Raw genomic sequence first — 24,484 nt, 5'->3', positions numbered from 1 at the left:
TATTCTTTTAAAATATTGCATTGAATAAAATTTAAATAAAAATTATGAACATTAAAATTAAATAAAAAATATTTAAAGAGTTTTTATAAATATTAAATTAGTTTTTTATGTAAATGGAATCAGGCAGATAAATGTAAATTTATTAAAAACATAAATAGTGTAAATTTCATTTATTAAAAACATAAAAATAAACAAATATTTATTTAAAAATTATAAAAAGTGTAAATGTTTTTTATTAAAAATAGAAAAAAAATATTTATTTTTAAATTATAAAATATAATAATATTATTCAAACCTTAGCAGAGGTAAATATAATTTTCAAAAGACTCTGTATCTTTTAAAAGTTAAAAAAAATGTTTTGGACTTGAATTATAATTTGATTCAATTTATGGCAATCTCGTTTGATCACAAACCTAATAATAGAATTGAGTGTATGAATTCTTTTACAAACTAATAAGTTTATGTGATGTGATGTGTAGCTTTTAAAATCGAAACTTTTAATGATTATTTTTTAGGTGTTAGTGTCGTAAATGTATTATTGTTGTGTTTGGATGAGGGAGTGAAAAAGAAATTATTGGAAGAAAAAGTGTAAAAAAGTTAGGGTGTTTGAATTAAAGTAAATAAAGTGAAAAGTGTAAGAAAAATTTATAAAAGTTTGTGAGTAATGTGATAAGTGTGATTGAAATGATATTTTTTTTAATTGATAAAAATGTAACTTTACACATTTTCCTTTGTATTTAAAAATTTATAAAAAAATAATTTGATTGATTATTTGTGAATTATATTGTTTTTTAATTAAAATATTTTTTTTCTGCAATTGAAACATCATTTTTAACAAGCTAACTTCGAAAAAATATAAATTATATAAATTGTTATAAAATTTATTTATAATAAAGTTATAATTGTGAATTATTTATTTTTCAATTATAATTGTATCAATTAAAAGATTATTTTTGGTACTGGAACAAATTATTTATGATAATGTGTTGGAGTTATAATTTGTAAAAGAAAAATTATGAAATAAATATTAATGCAGTATTTTAGTTTATTAAAGCAAAATTCATTAATAAAGTTTGTGTATATATGCACTTACATGCAATTGTTATGGCACATGGTGGTGAAGGATAATAAGGTAAAATGTAAAAAGAATTTAGAAAATTTTCACAACTCAACAAAGAACCATTTTTCACTTTATCTGTCTTTCCCCTCCCTGTATTACTCGCAAGTCCTGGATACAAATACAAAATTTCATCGCTTTTCAATATGGATAAATAGTGTTCAGCGGATCCAAAGAGAACCTAAATGTGTTTTTTTGAGTTGCTAAATAATAGGTTTAGTTATATTTTATTCAATTTCATGAATTTGAAGTGAAATTAAAATGTAATTAATAGACATATTTGTAATTATATATGTCCTAAGAGGAATAAATAATAAATTCAATAAAAATATTATATAATTATTTTAATAATTTAATTAAATTACATTATCTTACTTTATTTTGTTATAATGTTATATAAAATTATTAACCATAACGACAAAAACAAATAATATTATTTATTCACGCAATATAAGAGAACAATTTTGTTTTAAAGAATTATATGTATATATTTCATTTTTATGAAAATAATGTGTTTGAGTATTTTGTAATGAATTAAAATATTTTCAAATAATATGTTTATTTTGTGATGTGTGGTGGTATTTTGAAGATGTTATATTAAACATATTAAAAAACGAGATATATTAATACTTTTAATTTTTTTAGAGTTTAATATATGTATATATAAGCAAAATAATTATTTTAATATATATTTTAAATTAATTATTTATAAAATTCAACAACTCATTAGTATTATTTTCTACTAATATATTGAAGTTAGTTAAAATATTCTAAATTTCTTATAACAAAAAACATGGATTTTTTTTTACTCAATTTCTTATATAACACTATTTATGCTTTTATTTATCCATCTAACACCTTTTTATTTTATTTTCAGATCTAGCACTTTTTTTTTATTTCTTTATCTAGCACCATTTCAAAAGTAAAAAAAAAATATTAATAAATTAAAAAAATGATAATTTTAATTTTGAATACATTAAAAAAATTATTTTTAATGTTTAAAATAGTTATTAATGAATAAAGAAATGAGTTTTTACAAAATAAAAATAAAAAAGTAATAAATTAAAAATGTTTAGTTTAATTTTTTTTTTAAGAATGAAGAAAATAAAAAATTAAACATAAAAGTTAAATCTATAAACAAAAATTAGTATTTATTTATTATTATTGATGATGTAATCATGTTATTTCAAGTAAAAAAATACAGGACATAATTATAAAAAAATTAAAGTCAATTAGTATTAATTAGTAGTAGACACATATGTAGTATTAATTAAAGCTTAAAAATGAGTAGACACTTTAATATTATATGTGTCTATGACTAATTAATATTAATTAACTTTATTTTTTTTTATAATTATATCTTATATTTTTTACTTGAAATTAACATGATTACATAATAATAATAAAAATAAATGCTAATTTATGTTTATAAATTCAACTGGTATGTTGTTGTAGGGTTTAATTTTTTTTATTTTCTTCATTTAAAAAAAACTAAATATTTTTTTTAAAAAAAACTCATTTATTTATTTATTAATAACTATTTTAAATATTAAAAATATTTGTTAATGTATTCAAAATTTATTTTTTATTTTTTTAATTATTATTTTGAAATTGTGTGGATTGATAAATAAAAAAATATAAATAGAAAAATAAAAGTGTAAATAATATTAAACTTGAGTCGTATATAAAGTTCTTAGAGAGTGTTTAAATTTTTAATCACTGCTTCAAAACGAAATAAGTATTGGCGTGGAATAAACAATTAATAGCTAGTTTATGACAATTAGCAAATCCTAGGCGCAAAACAAAACGGAGGAGTAGACACGCAGAGCAGAGGGAGGAAGAAAGGGTCGGAGAAAATGTGGGAATCAATTGTTTTGACGGTGGTTGCCACCGCCGGAAACAACATCGGCAAAATCCTTCAGAAGAAGGGCACCATCATTCTTCCTCCTCTCTCTTTCAAGTTCAAGGCATCTTTCTCTTTTCTCAATTCCACATTTTTTCCCCATTTTCATATGCCCATGGTTTTCTTTCCCTTCAAAATCTCACCTTTGATCATAACTATTCCATTAAACATACGCATGTGTTTTTCTTTGATGTGGATGTACGTTAACCCCAAAACTTTCAATTTGAGCGTTTTTTTTTTTTTGTGTACATGCACGTGCGTGTGTATGAACGTGGGATTTTGGGTGAAGGACATTTTACCAAAGATCCCATTTTTCATTGAAGAACGTGTGACTAGGAAGTCACTGTTTGATTAAGGATTAACATTGGTATCGTATTTGGTACTTTTTGACAATTATGTTGTGTTTGCAGGTCATAAGGGCATATGCTTTGAACAAAACCTGGATCATAGGTTTTCTGATGGATATATTTGGGGCACTGTTGATGTTAAGGGCATTAGCTCTGGCTCCTGTAAGTGTTCCAGTCATGCCTATAATAGAAGCATAATTCAGAAGAAAACTAATGGATATTACGTTATCATCAGCAGAGTCTTTCAGTCCCTTACCCAAATTTTATATTTGTGTAATTTGGTTGTTCTTCTGATTTAGGTCTCTGTCATTCAACCAGTTTCTGGTTGTGGACTGGCAATCCTCTCAGTCTTTTCTCATTTTTATCTAAAGGAAGTCATGAATGTTGTTGATTGGGTGGGCATTACCTTGGCAGGTTTCGGTACAATAGGTAATGTAAGTTAAAGTAAAGAGCATTTAGTGTAACTGCTTTTATTTCCTTTGACACACTCGCGGAACATGGTTATTGAAGTAATGCTAAAAAATATATATTCTGTTTCCATTTGTTTGTCTCACTAACAGAAAAAAAAATAATTAAAATCTTGTGCACTTATTGCTAATTCATTTTGTTGATAATGACATGAGTAACAAAATTTCAAGGTTTTTATGTATAGTCAGAATTTGAATCCAAACATAAAAATTGTAAATGTGATGTACTGATGATACAACCATTTTCTTTTTATATTGTGCAGTATGCACTTGTGTTGCGTGGCTGAGCAATGTATTGAGATTTCCTGGAATATTCCTAATTTATTATCTGGCTGCTAATGAAATCAATTTTGCAGTCGGTTTCTGGAATTTTATGTGTTATTCTATTGGTACAAGACTTAGGTTTATGTATTCAATTTGTTAATATGCTCTTCTATATTTAGGAGTTGGTGCTGGAGGTGAGGAGCAAGAGGCTGCTGCTCTATCTATATTTCACATACCGTGGCTGGCATTTGTTGTTTTCATCTTGTTTGTAGGTACCCTGTCTTATGCTTTGGTTCATTGTTTACCAACTTTCTTTATAGTCAATAGGAAGGCATTTCTGTGGTCTCGTGGAACTAATCACGCAGCAGTATGATTTTTTTTTCACAAACCTGAATGCATGATTACAAGCCTTACGGTTTTGATACATTGTTTTATCAATAGTATTAGTTTTTTATTGGCTTAACTTTTCTTTAGTGAGTGTAGGGTCATTAGTGCAGCAAAGTAACATTACTATTTTTTAGTTTCAAACAGTCACTTTTCCTAATTGTTAGAACCACTTGTACAGATAATGCTTAATGGATGGCTTCGAATATGTAAGCGTAATCGAAGAGAACAAGAGATGGTAATTAATGTTTTTTAATCATGATGGATGTCTTTATTCTTACATGTTATACCTCCCATGGTAATCTTATGGGATATACTGTCCTTTATTCTTCTTCCATTGCCTGACATTTTAAGTGATGCAGATGGAATATGATGTTGTTGAGGAAATTATCTATGGCTTGGAATCTGGAATTTTGTTTGGGTACTGTTACTTCCCTACTACATTTATATGTCGTGCTCTTAGATGAACACATTTCACTTCCTTCATTTACCTCAACTCCTTAATGTTAGGATGAAGAAGATGACAATTGAGTGCTTATCTTTCTTTTTCTTTTTAATCAAGAATGCTCTGTGGTGAATAATACAGCTAGTAGAATAACAAGGCATTTAAAACAAACATGATCTGCTTTTTCTAAGTATGAGCATTTAAAAATATACATATTTTTCATTGATTACAATATTTTTATATGTGAAGTCTAAACCTTAGTTCAATTAGATCTGTCAGCTTTTATTAGGTATCACTGCTTTCTGTCAGCTACTAACAAAAACAGCAGTGGATAAGATATAACATTACACAGAACACACACACACAGAGATAACAGAAGTTGATTATAATTCATAAGTTCTTATAAATAATTCTATTAGTATGAAAATGCAGGATGGCATCTGTAATATCAAAGATGGGGTTTCTGTTCCTGGAGCAAGGCTTCTCCAAGCTGTTGGTTCCTATATGCTTGATCGTAAGTGTATGTTCAAGTGGTACAGGCTTTTACTACCAGGTACTTTGAAGATCTTTTTCATACTATTTACTGTGTTGGGAACTGTTACATCCCTTAAGCCTAAGGGACATTTCAACCTATGGATGGTGGGATTTCAGTCAAAAACAGGCTAGATATTTGTCCAAGATCTGCGCTGCCAATTTCAGAGATACTAACCTCTTTTGTATTTACTTCTCCAAATGCAGACACGTGGTCTAAAACACGGGAGGGCTATTATAATTTCTACATGCGCCGCGGTGGCTTCAATTTTGACTGGTGTACTAGCTGGGATGCTTGCTCTGGGTGAAAGACTTCCTTCGGCCCCAAAAGCTCGCATGTTACTCCTTCTAGGATGGTAATAATTGATGATATACTTCTCTAGTTCTAAATTTCACTCCCTCTGTTAATAGTGGCATTGCATTCATTAGCATATCCTGTTCCGCTTTTAATCTTAGATGCAAGTCTTTTTCTGATTTAGTTAAATGCCTTCATCTAATTAAGTTAATATATATAATATTGTCGTTCTCAAATAAGATGGACACCTTCAAGTTTTTATGTCAGGAATACTTTAATCGTAAATGTTTTGCTGCAGGCTACTTATTATCGTTGGCGTGATTTTACTTGTTGGTTCAGCAAAGCTAGTGAAATTCTTTCGATTGTCTTCACACAGCTTTAAGAGAAGCAACGTTGATAAGAATTATGCCCATAGAAGATCTGCAGCTTCCCGTAATAGGGAACCCAGCCCAACTGCTGTCACTCAAGCGGCGACCATAAACCATTTACTCTAATAATCTTCCAAAGAAAAAGCTTGATTTGACTTTTGCAGGAAAATGATCCTTCATCCATCCTCAGGATTCACCTTCACCTCTTGAAGAAGATCCCTTTTGTAAGGCTAAGTTGTTTGTGTACAGTGGTTGCTTTTATCCGAGGGCATGAATTTTTAGGGATAATTCCTTCTGGCTCTCATAATTCATTAACTTTCTGATGCTACTTGTATAAACTACACATGGACTTGTGATATTTCTCAATATTGTAAATGAGGATGGTATAGTAGCATGCAGAATGCTAGTATAGCATGGAAACAACTTGCAGGCTGCAGTACAGAATACTTCATTCTTAATTTCTTATGCTAATGTAGTAGCAGCAACGAATCTTCTTTGAGAATTGATACGGTTTCTGTTACCAAGTAGTACAAGAAGCTGTACTTTTATCCTCGAATTTTTCATTTGGGCAAAAGGGTCGATTCTATGAAAAGGCCACAAACCCTCTGTTGAAGGGAAACATAATGATCTTTTGATCCTCACTGCTTGATGAGGGAGAGTTTACTACGTGAGATGATAAAATCACACTTAAAAATTGATTAGAAAAAAGATACGCAATCGTTCAGATTTCATTTTATATTCTAAACAAGATTTTTCACGAAAATGTTTTGAAAAAAAATAAGAACACTTAAACTAATATTACAAGAATATAAAAAAGAAGACAACATATAATTATTTAAATTCTTATATTTCAAACATTCTCTCAAAAAAAAAATCTTTTTGCATAATAATTAATAAAAATTCATGTATCAGAATACTATATTATGAAAATAATACTTCACTGTCAAGTGGGGTAAGAGAATTATCTCCTTTTTTTTATAAAAAAAGGAAATATTGAGTAAAATTAACCACGATGTGTTTTACTTCTTTTTTTCCCCTTAAAACTGAAAGAGTGGTGGAGACAATGAGTTTGTGTTTTATTTTTGTGTTTTACTATTCAAGATGGAATAAACTGAGGTGAAAATATTAAAAATATCTTAGTTTTCTTCTCTTATACATTTCATCAATTTATTTATTCTTTAGTATATTTAATTTTATGTCTTAATATTTATTAAAATTAAATGCAATCTAAAAGAAATTTGAAAACCCTCCTAATTTAATTCTCATCAATTCTCACATAATAATAAAGAACTTTATGGAGGAGGTGGGGCGCATGACATCTCCCGCTCCTATAATCCTCCCCTACTACTTCTAAATCAGAGAGTATAAAATATTATTTCATGACTTATTATTAGATAAAATAATAAAAATATATTTTGAATGAGTTACTATATATTGATTTAGTAAGATCTTAGTCTCGATTATATTGTGTATTATGTGCTACATGTTGTAAAACTATGTATATCGCAAAACGAAAAACAGAGTGCGATTTTGCGAAACAGAAAAACAGAGAAGTGGCTTTGATTCATGAACCCTAAAACAGTTTTGATTTACAAACCTAAAATCCAGGGTTCAGTTTCTTTGTTATACGATTCACGGAAACCCTCGAGCAAGCGTTCCTTTTCTCTTCTCTCATGATCTGTGCAAGGGCAAAGCGTGAGACTCGGACCTTCGAAGAATCCGTTCTTCTCGGGAGGTTGTGCAGCCGGGACCTGGAGTAGTGCCGCAGATGACTACTGGAACGTGGGTTGTGGCCGTTTGGGGCTGTTACCTTTTTCCCTATATAAGCAAGGGTTTCCCTCATTCAAAAATTGCATCTCTCTCACACACCTCTTCATCTTCTTCAGACCCACTCGTTCACCATCTTCTTCCTTTCCCCAATTTCAACTTTTCACTTTCTCTCTCCTTTTTATTTTAATATTATAATATTTCTGGGTTCTATTTGGTATTACTCTTTTAAAGAGAAACTTGCTAGTTCTGATCATCGGAAATTACCGGGAAGTTCCTATTGTATCCTGGGGGACTTGCACAATACACCGCGAATAAGTCCTTACGGACAGTGATCACTCACGCTTCGGAAAATCTTTTTGTTCGTTTTAAAGCCTATTTTACTACACTACACGTGTAAGGAGAATTTAAATACATTTTAACTCGTTAACCTTCTGATACCTCTTTTAATAATATAATTGTAATGAAATTTTAAATTTTGTGATAGAATTATGAGTTTTAAAGTAGATAACACCTTAGATGCAATAATTGATCCTAATGATGTTATCTCAATATACTTGAGATTAAAATATTAGCATAACATTGACGTCATTTGTATAAGTAGAAAAGTGATTTTAAAGATTAATCATAGTCCCCTTAACTCTCAAATGGAAGAATGACGAAGTAGATATAAAAATGAATCTTCGTTTTTTTTTCACCTCAAAAAGGAATTTGTTTTAGTTCATCCAATAGTTTCAGAGTCAGGATAAGAATAATTTAAAAATAATTACTAATTTAAATATCAAATGTTTAAATATTTTTTTAAAAAAATATTGAAGGAAGTAATAGTTACTTTGAAAAGGTTAATAATATACCCCAATGTTAACACCATATCCATTTCAACATAACAACAAGAAGGATAAAAAGTATACAACTCTCATAAACCCAGAAAGTTTAGGTCATCAAATTATTAAACAAACCACATTAACTATTACTTGAAATAATGACTTGAAGTTTCAAGTACAAAGATTAATAAAAAAATGTGGTGGTTTCATCTCGAACTTATAAAACAAGTAGGTCAATTGAAGACAAAAAGAAGGGAAAGGAAAATATAGTAAAAACTTTAATATATATATATATATATATATATATATGTTATTTGTTCATCACAAATATTGCAGGTTTACTAAATCCATATAGCGAACTGTAGTTATGATTCTGAAAAATTTGAAATTTTTAGTAGTATATACATTTTTTTGCATATAGAATATTATCATCATGTCAAAGTGACAATTACATAAATTTACTTGATGTCGGTAAAATAAAGTTTGTAAAATGTAAGTATGAAATTATGTGCATGTTGTTCTGTGATAGGTATTTTGGGCATAATATTACATAACATTTTTTTTCTACAAAATATAAGGTGAATTTTCTGTGATGTTTCATTTTGTTCTCTGATAGTATTTGTTCATAAATAATGGAAGACCATGTTCTTGGGAACCTAGGTGTGAAATAATTTTTGCTAAAACCAGAAGTGGCAGATGCAAAGCTATAAAAGATCAATCATTTGTCTTCACATTTACAAACCATTCATTACCTTCTTTAAATAGAAGAATCCAAAACTTCACATTTGTTACTGACATTTTTGTCTACTCATTACAAAATAATATATAAAGAGGACTTCTATGCAATATAAATTTTAATATATAAACATATATATTTTTAGATATGAAGACTAATTTTTATTTTGTTTTTAAAATAATAAATAAGGGGTCTTTTATATATACAAAATTATATTTTAATATGATAAATAAATTTAAAAAGTGACTTTTTTAAAGTGACGAAATCTACGTTCTTTTATATTTCTTCAATTCGGTAACCTAGTTTCAGAAACAATTTTACACGGATATGATACGAATATGGACACAAAAATACGTATAATATTTAAAATGTAAAACACGAAACACATATCTATATATTATATAATAATAAATTATATAAATTGACAATAAAGATTTATGTGCATAAATATGTTTCAGTATTTTGTTAGGAGAAAAATATTTCTCATGACTAGTTGAAAATGATTTTTTTCTTATTTTTATAATTATAATAAAATTTTATACAATAAATTTTAAGTTTAAAAAATTGTTGTATTTTTTTTTTAAAAAATTATGTTAAAATCATGCTAGAATTGTTAGAAATCCAACAAATATTTTTTGAATTGGACACTTCACCGATACATATCTTACAAGAGTCGTACGAGTGTCGATGTTTGATACATGTGTTCGATATGAACACACAATTTAAGAGACATGTCCAAGTCTAATAACTTTTACACTACTCTTATATCTGATCTAAACTCGTATATCACCTCTAATGGAATGGAGCTTGTTATACTAAAGCTTATTATTGGTGCTTAGTAAAAAGTTGTTGTTGGAATTGCACCAGATCTTGTGATTTTTTTTCATCAGATTTTTTATTTTTTCAAATACATTACATATATATTTTAAAGTTATTAGAGAGAATAAGTGTCACAATCTTCTTCGTGAAGAATATGTAATTGTTGAGGAAGTTTATCTATGTTTAGGGTTTAAATAAATTACAATAGACTCTAAAACATAATTAAATTGTAATTGGTTTTTTTTTTCTACGCATAGGTCTATAACACTAAAGATTCAGTCATAAAATATAAATAGGAGAGACATCTAAGAGACACATGTAATTTTTTAATAAACCCTAACACTTGCGGATGGTACTCAAACTAACTTGAGTGTCGGAATATCTTCGTAAGTATCTACCATTGGTGAAACAGAAGGATTGAAATACCTAGAAGCCGAGAAACCTAAAAACCCAACAATAAGAAGAATCATTCTTGAAAGAATCTGACATTGTAAGAACAAATAACATAAACAAAACTTACAAACTATAAACTTGATAACTAAATTCTTAGTAACTAATTAGATACTAATTTAAAAACAATTTATAATTTTTTTCTATTAATCATAAAAAAATTATAAACCAATAATTATTCAGTCTATATAATATTATCCAATTTAGTTAATATAATAATTAATAACTTTTTTGTTTTTTAAATACAGTTTTAGTTATTGATATTGTAATAATGTATGCTGATAAAAAAAATATTAGAGATGGAATTAATCAACTCTCATGGTTTTTATTAGTTACACAGTTTTTCAGTGTCGTTTTTTTACCTTTCTACAGTTATTTTATTCAATTCTGTGCCTACGTTGAGATTCTAGAATTGGGTCGACAACTCAAAAAATTTGATCTGCCATATATATGCATTTTGGTTTGAGGGGAAGAGGGGTCCCCTTGTTTGCCCAACAGTTCTTCGACAGGTTTCACATGTCAGTTCTCAACACTGTTGTCTATCTTAAACTGTAACAAGGTGCTCTCTACCTCAACTACGTTCTTGTTTTAATGATGTGGTCAATAGTCAATACTCAGTTCTACAAATGAAGTGGACACATTAAAGGGTGTAAAGAAAACAAGGATTTTCTTTCATGCTTCAACCCATGAGTTTAAGATTTTTCCTTTGAATTCAATTCCATGTTGAATGCAAAGGAAGTGGTGTCATCAATAGGAGATTAAAAGGAAGATCAATTCAGGAAAGTTTTATCTGAATGGTGATATGAGTTGGTTGAACATGAGGAGTGACCCAAGAACACAAAATGTGCAGTTGAATACCTCTGCAATCCTTTCAGAGTGGGGCTGTGGCAAACAGTTAACAACTTTTCAAGAAGACAGCAAACAAATTATGAAGAGGAAAGAACAAAGGGAAGAGGGACCCCTCAAGGGAAGTAACAGCACTCCCCACTGGGCTTTATCTTGTGATATAACCATATCACTTGGTCCACCACCACAAGGACCAAGACGCGGAATGTACTGTGCTGTGAAAATCCAACTTCACACTACTACTCATAATCCCTTAGCCATCATCACACTTGTGACCTGACCAACCTCAAGGGGACTCAACCGACACAAAAGGACAGTGCAAGACCCAATTACATGACTCATCAAAGGCAAAGCCAAAGAACCATACAATGCAGGTCCTGCTCAATAGTTCCCTCTGAATTCAAGTCTAGTGCAATAACCATTCAAACATGCTCACATTTGTCCCACTCTTCTATTACCACATTCAGCATACAAGAGTCAATTTCCATAGTTAATGTCAGTAAAAATATGCACACTTCAATGTATAGCCATGTTCATCTATGTAACCTTAATAATTAATTAATTTTCTCTTAAAAGAAGTGAATTTTAACTCTAATTCCACCTTATAAAATTGGTTTATTATGAAACTAAAATATTTATGGGTGGTTTGATAATGAACCGACTAGAGATAAAGTCAATTAACAGTATAAAAAGTGTGGATGTAAACATTATCTTACAAGCTTATTTTATAAGATTTAATTATGCTTAAAGTTTATTTCTTGAAATGATATTAAAATTATTTAGAATATATCATAGCGAAAGTTTGTTCGGCATATCAGATCACCCGTTATCAGACCACTCTCGAACCACCTATAAATATCTAGTCTCACATGATAGAGAATGTATTGAAAATCTCACATCGACTAGAAATAAAATCAATTTATGGTATATAAGTGAGCACAAACCTCATCTTACAAACTGATTTTATAAAGTTAAGTTAAACTTAAGATTATTTTATTAAGATTAAGTTGTTTCCCCTAGTTTTGTTTACTTAAACAATAATTCAAACAAACAAACTCAAATCCATCTGGTTATGGTATATCAAGCTATGAAAATGTTAATTCAACAACTAGGATATTGATAGCTGCTAAATTTCAGTAATATTTCATATAAAATATAGACGCTTATGAGTATTAATTGCTAAAATAAGTATAAAATAACTCCTAATTTATACATTTTTACATATTTTATGATTTTAATTTGAATATGAACGATTTATTCCCAAATTTTGTGTTAATTTCAGGATTTTAGGGGAGAATGAAGATGATTGGGCGGAAGGAGAATATACAAAAATAAAAAGGGAAAGTTGGAATGTATCAACACTCACCAAGATACCAAAATGCGTAAAGGAACCATCTCACCACCAGGGGAGCTCGCTCAAGCGAGCTATATCTTGCTTGAGCAAGATAGCACCAATGAAGTTGGGTTGGACGTCGTTTTGCTCGCTCGAGTGATCCCATTCTCACTTGAGCGAGAATCCACTTAAGCCCAATCAAATTTAGGTTAAATAGGGGTTTGAGGCACAACCCTAGTGTGTAAGATTGAGAGGAAAACACCATTGAGTGACTTGTAACCCAATTGGGAAAATAAGAGGTGTGAGAAACATTAGAAGAGACAGTCGTTAAGGAGAAACATCATGGATCTTCTTTTCATGTTTTCCGTGCGTGTAATAGTCATAATGAGTGATTAATTTTGCCATTTGGAATTGAGAGTAATCTGTGTAAACTCTTATGTATTGGGGTGATATCTTAATATAATATTTTGTTTTTGATTGATTATTGGTACTATTGTTTTGCTTGTAATTTTTGATCTAGAATCTTAAATTTGACACGTGCTGATATTATTAATAATAAATTATTTTTATAAATGTGCGAGAAATCAATATTTAAGAAGCATCTTAATAAATTTATATGGAAGGAATTAATATAAATGATTTTTATACTATCATCAATATCAATACGATCATCAATACCTACATTCTTTGTTTAGTGATGTTTAAGCTGCTTAAACTTGATTTAATTATAATGACGGTGAACTTGTTTTTGTTTTATTTTTTTAATGTTGCCTGGTTACTTTAGTTTCTCAACACTCGTTAAGGAATAAACATTTATGTTTGAATCCTTATCCTATATTTATTTTATGATTAATTATAAACTTAAAAATGTTATTATTATATTTATGTTACAATCTTTTTTTATGAACATAACATAACATGATAGTTAAAGATAAATATGTGATACTTAAATATTAAATAAATATGTGCTCGGATAGGCTATATTCAGGATCATCCCTTAAGATAGAAAATTTATAAAAAAATATTAAAATATGCTGACATGACATAAAATGTAAAATTCCGAGTCATAAAAGTAAAAAAAAAATATTTTTCTATATTAAAAACATCAACAATCAAATAAAATATTTATTAAAGTGTTAATCTTATACTATTCTTCCATTATAATAAAAATAGCAATAAATTTTTTAAAGTGGTGTGCTGCAATTGAATTTGAAGAATATGACAAGTTTTATAATAGAGATGACATTATTTGCCCAACTCAAAGTTAAAGTAAGAAAAAGGATAATGTTAAAAATAGATGTGTGACAAAATAAAAAAGAACACAGGATACTAATTATATATGAAAAGAGTTCGGTGTAAAATATAACAGAAAATCGATTAAAGTAGTTTAAACATGTGTACAGAAGGTTCTAAGAGAAACCAATAAGAATAGTAGACTATACAGTTTTCAGTCTTACAAAAAGAATGAGAGAGACAATAAAGGATACGAGAGAAAGTGATAAAAAGAATTTCAAGTCAATAACATATTGCTGAAACTTTGGTCTTTGAAGACATTGAATAACATTGTATGATCCATGCAACTGAGTTTTGAGATAAGACATTTTTTGTTCCTATTTTAGTAAAATTCATTTAAGGAAACAAAAAAAGAGTAAAAAAAAAATATGTATTGCACCTTAGGAAGAATGGTAAAGGTTCATAAAATGTTGAGGTTGGCCAAAGGTGTAGGTTGTCCTTGATTAACCTATCTTGTCTAATTAAGGCACTACAAAGTGGAGCCAACCCATCACGCACAACTGAAATTCTGCTCAAGAAATGGTTATCATCTCTTTCCATTTCCAAGTACTTTTGGCTTTAATGAGTGGTAACAACCAGATATGACTATCTCGGCAGAAGGAATCAATTGAACATTAAATGAAAGAAAAAGGAAAATGATGAAAAGCAGCAAAGCCAATATATTAGCACTCCAGTCATAAAACAACGTGGTACACGGTAACAAACAACATATGGCCCCCATCTATGCAGGCACTTGTACACATCTCATATGATGAAGAATCACATCATAAATCAATTTTTGGAGGAAAAACTTCCATCAATAACACTCTCACTCTGCATCTGGATAATTACCTAATTGCTTCTTCGTCTGCCAGCTCTCATGAGGGGCAGCATGCTCGTGAGAAGGAGTGTAATGCTGCAAAAAGGAAAAGTCAGCTACAATTCAAGTTTAACACACTTGTTTTATTCCCCTAAGGAAATAAGACAAAAGAGAGAGTGAAGAGGAAACACGGACCCTTTGAAATCATTGATTTTTATGATCATTTTGAGAGTTTAAAAAGTCATACACCTCATAAGCTTTCATGTTTAGAATTGACACATAAGCAGACAAGTCCTATATGACAACAATTACCCATGAAAGTGCTTAAGGCAGCAAAGTCCTCCTTGACAACTGTCACACAACAAAGTGCCTAAGGGGGGAGAACATAAGAAAAGAATAACACCTCCAATGTCTATTCTCACGACTCCCCAAGTAATGATAAGCCATGCAAAAGTCTTATGTGTATGCTTTATTTTAAACTTCAGATAGCAGCCCTTAAACTGAGCAATTTGCATTTGACACGACAATATTAGCATTTTTTTCAATAATGATAGATGCTCAGTTAATTTTTCCTCATCACCCTAGTAAACCGGTCTACTATTAATTGATCTTCAAAGATTATTTCTCATATTTGAAAACACAGATTTACGAGGGTAAGGTGGAAATGAATGGCTAATTGAAATTAGACCTCCATCTTCATCATAAGTTCTTTGGCAGAAGTGGCAGAGACAACAATATTCCGTGCACAAGGCTTAATGAAGCCTTCTTTAACACCGTTGTCAAATAATGCAAGCAAACAGTTATAGTATCCGTCAACATTCAGTAGACCAACCTGTGCAGGATGATTTTGAGAGTTAGCATTTGATTGTTACATTAAGGATTTTGAACTACAAAGTAAAAATACCATGTTACCGGTTTTTTATGAATTCCAAGTTGGGCCCAGGTTATCATCTCCAACAGCTCTTCCATGGTTCCGTATCCTCCTAATTATAAGGACAGCGAGAGTCCATACTACATAATCAATACAAGAATCCAAAACACCAAAGAATACAAACAAATTCCGTACAATTAAGAACACTTTAAGTGGCATTCACATGTACAAGACACGTAATCATCAATTATTTTTAAAAATTATTTGAGAGCTGTTGAGGTAAATACCAGGGAGAGCAACAAATGCATCAGCTTCTTGAGCCATTGCAGCTTTACGCTCATGCATATCTGAAACAATTCTTACTTCACCTACTGTTTCACCAGATATCTGTCAAAATTGCAATAATTCATTGATTATATTTTCTCCTTCAAAAGCATCTATAAATTGTTTCCATGGCCAAGGGGTCATTATAAAAAAAGCACTAAAAGATTATATCAGTCCTGTTATCATTTAAGCTACATTCCAACGCATTGGTGGTAATGAGATAACCATAACACTAAATCCCAGAAATAAATAAACCAGTTGATTAAATTAACTGCACAGAAAAATAAACAAAATGATTAAAGATTGTTAAAGAAGTTGCTAAGGTGGAAGGACAATACCTCGAGAGGCATGAGAGCTTTTGGAATGATCCTGTACGTGGAGTGAGGGTAAAATGTGGAGAAGAAACAAACAAATGATGAGACAATGTCATCAATTATCAGTGACACTAAAAAGTAATTTTCTTTTTTCTTTGTGCACATACCCCAGGACATGGCAGCCTCCATCATACACTCTCTGAGATATTAAGCCCATCAGCCCAACACTGCCCCCACCATACACCAAGCCTAAGTTCCTCTTTATCTGTAATTCACACCAGAAGATAAAAATGAAAAAACACAAACAAAATGATGATGAAGAACTCTTCACTCAGCGTCTGCAGGCCACAGAATGCATTCATACAAAATTGTTAAACCTACCAGAAAAAAGAAAGACTCAGCCCACAAACAATAAAGAGCGTTCTTTCGCAGAAACAACAAATTCATCATCAAGTATCATCATAGAAAACAAGAGCTTCTTTACGTTGAGCACCAGTTATGCAGAACAGAATACATCAAAAGTGAACAAAGCAACACAGAGGAGGTGCTCTGAGACCATATAAAATTCTTTTTATAGACAAATGGTTATAGATAAAGAGAATAATATGCAAGATAGTGAAGAATGATGCAAGAGAAAACCACGAACCAGTTCATTGCCCAATTGAATCGCAGCGTCGCTGAAGATTTGTCGGTTGCCGGAGTTGCTACCACAGAAGACACACACGGTCTTGAACTTGCTTCTGGGGTACCCTTCCTCCATTCAAAATCGATGCTTTCTTTGCGGGTTTTCAATTCAAACCAAAACCACTCATTGGAAGAACAAAGAAAAGAAAAGAAGAAAAAAAGGGGAAGCCTTAACGCGGATCAAGATTATATGTTGTGCTTTACTACTTTAATACCTTTATGAGCAATGAAGAAAAGCCAGAAACTTTCTTTGAAGGGGTGATCCTAAATAGACAAATAGAGCATGTAAGAGAAATCGATGAGACGGGGACTCATTTTTTTCCACCCCACAACATGCTCTTATTTCTTTTCCAATCCTACGTCTTTTTGTCGGCTCTGTAAACTTTAAACACAGTATTACAATTAATTTACACTGCGATAATAACCAATTTCAGGGTTCCATTAACTAACCCACATACATAATTCCAATCATGTACTAATTGATCTACATCACCATTAATTTTAGTTTTAGTAGTGAGAGTATCTTCTCCTAAAAGGAGCTAAATTTCACTGTTCTTAAGGAATTCTTTAGTTAAGATTATTGTCTATCCTACGTGCTCTCATCTTCTATATATACGCGCAACAATATATTATTGTGGAATAATAAGATTAGATGGATAATGATATTAAAAAAAACAGTCGAATTTTCACTGAAATGATAGGGAAAAAAGGGTTGAAATGATCCTCGATGAGGTGTAAACATTTCTATCATGGTCAACTACTGTTTGTTCAAGAATTTTTAGTACGTTCAAAAGCTTTAACAGTAACAAGCTGTCTTTAATTAATCATTCGTTACAATGAAATTATTATTCAACCATGTTGATACCTGGTTTTTGAGAAGTCTCTTTCCGCTAAAAAAACATTGATTTTTCGTTGTTTTATGGTAAAAAACGGTGAATTTTTGTTTGGAATGCTTTTTTTTATTATTTTTTACCCGCACTCTGGTGTGGTTTGTGACGAAGAAAAGAACAGGATGAGCCATTGGAAGTTTAGAACATCCAAGTAAGATTTTCCGAAAAAACAAGGGTCAAATCAAATTAGGCAAGATGAAAATATATGCAAAAAAAATGGTGTACCAAGATTTATGTTTTTTTTTTGACAAAATATTTATGATCGTTGGTGAGGTATCGAATAAATTTCATCCTCTCGTATGTTAGCTATTCCAAACTCCAAAGAGATGCCTTCATATTTTCTTTTAGGTCATTTATGGACCACAAATAAGACTGGGTTTTATTTTTGTTACTAAAGGCATGGCCATTACTGGAAATGAATTGGTTCTTAGTAAGAAGAAGCATGTTGAATTTTGTGAGTTATTCTGGATCTAAGATTAATAAGGATCCTAAGAAAACTCTCCAGTTAAATAATTTTTCTGAAACATCTGAACACTGTGAAAGAAATTGAACAATTTAAAAATTGATAGTAGCAGATTTGTTGAATTGGTTAAGGCAACAATTGAGTTTGTGTGTGTGACCCTACCATTGAAAAAGGTTTATTGAATTGGTTGGTGGATGAGAGTGGAGGAGCGTGTGCGTGTGGCATGGGAATATGTGATGTAGCAGTAGCTGTAGCACTACAAAAGGGTGAAAGAAAGGAAACATCCAAAAATAAACATCATACGACATCTCATTGTCCTCCAAATGGACCTCAAACCTACGTTTCTACCATTTTTATTTTCAACAAATCTTCATTCTTTTCTAACAATACTCTTCCTCTTCTCATACTTTCTTTCTCTATATAAACATAATACGAGAAATCATAAAATAATGAAAACACCCTTTTTTTCCATATTATCAATCACAACTTTTTTTCTACATACTTCATTGAATTTTTTATGTTAGGTCCATGTAGCAAAAATATGTGTTTAAAAATATTACCTCTTAAATAATCTAAAATGAAAAGAAAGCTGATATTTTGACACTAAAAAACAGCAATAAATTAATAAATTATATTTTTTAATTTTTAACTTCAAATATTGGTATATATTATTATCAAATGGGTTTTCTTAATTTTAGAGGTGTCGAACTATCATTTTCAAAGTAAAAAAAATACTAAATTTATCAGAAAAACATATTTTTTTCTGTCTAATATGTAAAGTCGTGAACACACTAAAAATCACAACATTTACGTATTATAAAAAGAAAATCACTAAATTTAATTGAATATAGTTATCCATTTCTGCAATTTTTTATTATATTTATAGTTTTGTAAATTGTCGTTCTTCACTTAAAGGTTTTTAGTTTTCTCTTAAGAAAAATCACAACGTTTAAGGAAAAGTTTGAAGCTTGAGTGATTTTTTGACTTGGCTTTGAAGAAATGCTGAAGGAGGAGTTCTATTTGCTTGTATAATAAAGTGTGATATATCTTTGAGCCAGATTTGATTGCACAAACAAATGTCTTTGGTTTCCTTTTTGCCTTTCTCTTAATTCTTTTATTCTCTTCTTTCAATTTTATTGCAAAAGATACCATTTTTTTTAAATTAAGAAATAAAATATCAAAAGTAATATTTATATTTATAGTTTTTTAGAGATTGTATCATTTTAATAAAAATAAATGTCAAAATTAAATTGATACTTACATACCATATTATAATGTGCTAGTTAAAAAAAATATTCATATTTTGACAGCCTATAATAAGAAAATAACTATTTGATAACGAATTATATTAGTATTTTAATTGTATTTTTCTATTTCTTAAATTGATTTGCTGATATATTATTATACTGTTAAAAGCGTCAAGCGGACGTTTATTTGACAAAGTTAGTCCAAATTTAATTTAAAAATGTTTTTTTTATTTATTTTGCCCTCTGTTAAACCAAAATCTAGGCTCCATTGGTATAAATGACCACTCAATAATATTAAATACACACAAAAAAAAAGACAGAACTTAACTATAATTACTTAATAATTTATATGATGTATTTAGTTAAAAACTTAAACTTAATGTTTGGTGTCTACAAATGCAATATAATCCAATATAATTAGGGTTTTTTTCTTCTTGCACCTTTATATATTCTTCTCTCACCTCCACAAATTTTCATATTTTCAAAAATATATTTCTATAATATTTTAGATTATGTAATCCGGAAGTCTTTTTTTTAAATTTGTAATTTGCTTACAGATTACATAATTTATAAGTCTTTTTTCCATATGCATAATTAGTTTCTGGATTATTTAATTCGAAAGTCTTTCTTAACTTATGGATTACATAATCTTAAATTCTTTTTTTAAATATGTGTCCGGATTACATAATCTAGAAGCTACCTATGAAAGTGACAAAAAGATATAAAAAGGTATCTTACCTTGTGTATGAAACGGACAGAATAACCTATGGAGGTGCACGAAGAAACCGTCAATAATTAGCATTTAAAGTCCATTTTGATTATATAAAAACTTACATTTCAATGTGTTAAGTTATTGAGAGGAGAGGAGGAGGATCCAGTGCAACATAGTGATATTTTTAGGCTTAGAAAGGCAACAACAATGCTGTCATATTTTTCAAAAATAGAAAAAGTAAAAAGTATAGAAAAACACACATCTACGGTTGGGCCTTCTTATCTCTATTTTCTCTTTCCCCCTAAATTCAATCAATATTCCAAAGAAACCCCAAAACATGGTATTTGACTTCTGAAATTGTATTTTCTCTCAGGACTTTTTCATGCAAAAAGAAAGTCCTCACAATACAGTTCATAATTGTTCTGTAAACAAAAACAGCAGGCAATAACATACATTGTTCTTGCATGTCATGGGAAGAAGACTCCCAATTGAAAATCTCGCATTCATACACCATCCTGTTATATATCTGTCATTCTTTGCTGCAGGTTTGGCCGCTAGCATGGCCATTATCACAGCCTTATGCAGCGTCAGATTCGGCAGAAAATCGTCACCGCCACCACCCACTCTCGATCCTGCAGAATTGTCCAAGGAATCGGACACTTCGCAGACATCAAAAACAGAGGAGAAGAATAGCAACGAGAACGAAAACGAGAAGGAGAAGGAGTTACCTCTTCCACCAGCATTGCAACAAATCCCAGTGGACCCCTTTATCTCAGAGAGAATGAAAAGAGTGACTTCTGAACGAAGGGTTCCATTGAGTCTAAGCATAAAAATGCCAAGGAGTTTGTCGGTGGCGAGGAACTGGGATGTAAAGGAAGAGAAAGTAAAAGGGCCTAAGTTGAAAGCAGAGGACTCTGTTTGGATGAAAACCATTATTCTCGGAGAAAAATGTGTCCCTGATGCAGAGGATGACCCTGTGATATTTGAAGGAAGGGGAAAGAGAATCTCAGCATACCACACAAAAAGGCATACCGTAGTGTCCATTTCTAGACAAACCTCTTTCATTGATCCTGATGCATTGTCATCATCACCTCTACCTAAAATCCAACCCCAAGATGAACCAATTAGCATGGCTTAATTTTTCCATCAAAAGTTTTGCCCTTTTCTCTTCTTCAGATAGTTAGCACATCAATGCGTACCAACATTTTCTCTGCCTCTGTACCTATTCGCCATTTCTATCTCTGAAGCTCGTGTTCTGGGTAATCAAATTCTCACATGAACAATGTTTCACGTACAACGTGATCATGATCCTGTACATTGTAAGAAATAGTGGCATCTATTGCTTTCGCATTTAGAAATTTGTTGATTAATTACAACCAACTGACTCGTTGCTCAAATTCAAATGGAAGAACATGTTCAATCAGATTCATCTTTAAGCTTATATTTAAAATAGGTTTTACTTTTTGCTGCACATTGTGAAAAACATGTTTTCATGCCTTTTTTTCTGTGCTAATATGTCACATCATTTGGTATTTTTTTCAGAATCGATGGTATATTCAAATCAAGAATAATAAATATGTTTATGAAACCAAACTCTAGTCAGTATAATAATATGAACTATTTCTTCCTGCACCTCCATATCCATAGGTTCTTCTTCTATCACCTCATACACAATGGAAAAATACTTTTTTAACCTTTTCGTGTCACTCCCATAGAGTAGCTTCCAGATTATATAATCCGAACACGCATTTGAAAAAAGACTTCATGTAATCTGGAAGTTAAAAAAGACTTCTAAATTACATAATCCGAAAACTAATATGCATCTGAAAAAAAGCTTTCGGATTATGTAATGCAAAAACTAATTACAAATTTGAAAAAAGACTTTCAGATTACGTAATCCAAAATATTATATAAGAGTATTTTTAGAAATACAAAGGTGGAAGAAGAATAATGGAGGTGCAGGAAGAAACAACCAATAATATGTAATATGAGTTCATGGAAAGACGATGATATTTAGTGTGAAATGTATTCGTATAAAAACTCGCTTGTACATATGAATAAATAATATCATTTTGTTTAAATAAATAATAATAATAATATATATTAAATATGAATTGAGAGTATATAATGCGCATTTCATTAATTCATTTTTATAAATATTAGTAATTTCAAGAAGAAGAAAAAATAGATTCTAATGATAGCAACATTGTATACATACTTAGTCAAAATCATAGAAAAACATTGTACATATTTAATCATTGTACTATTTTTTGTATGCAATGTCATTGCGTTGCATTTCTTTGATTAATGAGGTGAATAAGAAGATAATATAAATAAATAATTTATTTTATATTGTTAGTTTATGTTTTTGTTCCAACTAATAATGTGTATAACATTTTTTTTTTCTAAAATAAAAATCTAAATTGGAGTTTCTTGCCAAACCTAACTAAACATTTTAATGTTCAAGAAAGATGTATGTTATATTTTACTAAAATATAACAATTGACTTCCCTTTATTTTCACATTTAACATTAAACTTACAAGTAATACATAATTTATTTTTATTAGAAAGTAATATACACTCACATTCAAAACATGTGCTAAAACTTCTACCAAACTTTATAGAAAATATATACCATATATAAAAAAATTGGTTTAATTTTTAAATTATTGAACATTATATGAAAATGTTTTGAAAGATTTCAATATATTTTCATTCCAGAAAAAAATTCTAAAAATATATATAGTAATTTTAAATTATTTATATTTAAAATGTTTTGAAAAATTATACCAATTTCAAAATAAGTATCCAAATTATTTATTTTAATAGAATATGGATTTAAAATTCAAATATATAGAATTTAATTTATAGAAATTCACACTAGTTTTTTCATAAAATAAAATATGAATATAGATTTAATTTGTATTCAATTATTTTTAAATTTATATTGAATTTTTTAAAATCTAGGCACATCGTTAAATTCTGGTTAATTAAAATTTCCCTTTTATTCTTAAAGTTAAGGATACATATATTGTTATACTGTTGTTATTTATACTGACGGAAACACAGATGCAACAACCTTCATAATGTTTTTCTCTTTTACTTTATTTTTACGATGATAAAAATTTATCATATATACAAAAATAATTTTGGAATAGCATGTAAAAAATATGAATTGATTAAATAATTTTTTTTTTCTTATTCGGTTTAAATCTTTCTTCTTTTTCAAATATTTTCTCTTCTTTCATTGATAGTTTTGGGATTGGAGAGTGTGATGATGTTAACATTAAGGTTAGGATTGACTTAATGGTAGATAAAAAAAATAATGGTTTTACCAAAGAATATAATTGTTTGAAATGAAGTGAAGAGAGTGATTTGTGAGATTTGATGTGGAACGTGTGAGAGTATGTTCTCTCTTCCTTCCTATTGTTACCTTAAAATAAAGAAAGGAAAAGTGGAAAAGTCAATACAAAAACGGTACATTAATATTAATTTAAAAAATTAAAAAATAATTTTTGTTAAGTAATTAATATGAAATGACAAAATACTTCATTGTAGTAATAAAATGAGATATATTAAATAAGGGTATGATCGAAAAAAAATTATGTATATAAAAAAAGGTTATAATGAAAAATTCCCTTTACACATAGTTAATAGGTATAGATAGGTATAAATTAAAACTTAATTACTTTATTAAACAAAATAAATTAGAGTAGTTCATTTAATTGATAATAATAAATTTATTTGTTTTTCAAAATAATAACTAATATTAACTATTTTTTCTCTTTTTAGTATCACGTCAGTGTAAAAATAATTAATGCATAAACTTTATGAATTGAATTTTACATAAAAAGAAAATAATTTTATAAGTATAAACACAAAAAAAGGAGAATAATAATAGAATTCACGTAAATTTTTAAAAGATTACAATATTAAACATCATTTTAAAAATATTAAAATCAAAACGTTATATCTATATATAAGACGTAA

General features: G+C 29.4%; 2 protein-coding genes across 2 annotated transcripts; one reads left to right on the top strand and one right to left on the bottom strand.

The window, feature by feature from the left end:
* The first annotated feature begins 2,875 nt into the window (after window positions 1–2,875).
* LOC137820653 (probable magnesium transporter NIPA9) lies at window positions 2,876–6,623 on the top strand. Its single transcript, XM_068624837.1, has 9 exons — window positions 2,876–3,084; window positions 3,431–3,529; window positions 3,667–3,796; window positions 4,278–4,366; window positions 4,664–4,720; window positions 4,845–4,903; window positions 5,360–5,480; window positions 5,666–5,814; window positions 6,052–6,623. The coding sequence occupies exons 1-9, from the start codon at window positions 2,974–2,976 to the stop codon at window positions 6,245–6,247; spliced, it is 1,011 nt and encodes a 336-aa protein (XP_068480938.1). The 5' UTR covers window positions 2,876–2,973; the 3' UTR covers window positions 6,248–6,623.
* An 8,202-nt stretch (window positions 6,624–14,825) lies between these two features.
* LOC137821440 (cytokinin riboside 5'-monophosphate phosphoribohydrolase LOG8-like) lies at window positions 14,826–17,538 on the bottom strand. Its single transcript, XM_068626034.1, has 7 exons — window positions 17,144–17,538; window positions 16,665–16,762; window positions 16,522–16,552; window positions 16,147–16,246; window positions 15,901–15,971; window positions 15,677–15,820; window positions 14,826–15,084 (listed from the first exon to the last, which is right to left on the bottom strand). The coding sequence occupies exons 1-7, from the start codon at window positions 17,255–17,257 to the stop codon at window positions 14,998–15,000; spliced, it is 645 nt and encodes a 214-aa protein (XP_068482135.1). The 5' UTR covers window positions 17,258–17,538; the 3' UTR covers window positions 14,826–14,997.
* Between the last annotated feature and the right edge of the window lie 6,946 nt (window positions 17,539–24,484).

Source organism: Phaseolus vulgaris, chromosome 9 (genome assembly GCF_000499845.2).
Source record: "Phaseolus vulgaris cultivar G19833 chromosome 9, P. vulgaris v2.0, whole genome shotgun sequence".
NCBI classification, from domain to species: domain Eukaryota; kingdom Viridiplantae; phylum Streptophyta; class Magnoliopsida; order Fabales; family Fabaceae; genus Phaseolus; species Phaseolus vulgaris.
The sequence above is the reverse complement of the archived record's forward strand: the minus strand, read 5'-3'. Positions and strand labels throughout refer to the sequence as shown.

Bases quoted from the DNA above. Each gene is read 5' to 3' on its own strand.
- LOC137821440 (XM_068626034.1), bottom strand. From the start codon at position 17,257: ATGGAGGAAGGGTACCCCAGAAGCAAGTTCAAGACCGTGTGTGTCTTC. The intron at 15,972-16,146 runs GTATTTACCTCA...CCTTATAATTAG, and splicing joins TGCATTTGTTGCTCTCCCTG to GAGGATACGGAACCATGGAA. The intron at 15,821-15,900 runs GTAACATGGTAT...CATCCTGCACAG, and splicing joins TTGGAATTCATAAAAAACCG to GTTGGTCTACTGAATGTTGA.
- LOC137820653 (XM_068624837.1), top strand. From the start codon at position 2,974: ATGTGGGAATCAATTGTTTTGACGGTGGTTGCCACCGCCGGAAACAAC. The intron at 3,085-3,430 runs GCATCTTTCTCT...TTGTGTTTGCAG, and splicing joins CTCTCTCTTTCAAGTTCAAG to GTCATAAGGGCATATGCTTT. The intron at 3,797-4,277 runs GTAATGTAAGTT...TTCTATATTTAG, and splicing joins GGCAGGTTTCGGTACAATAG to GAGTTGGTGCTGGAGGTGAG.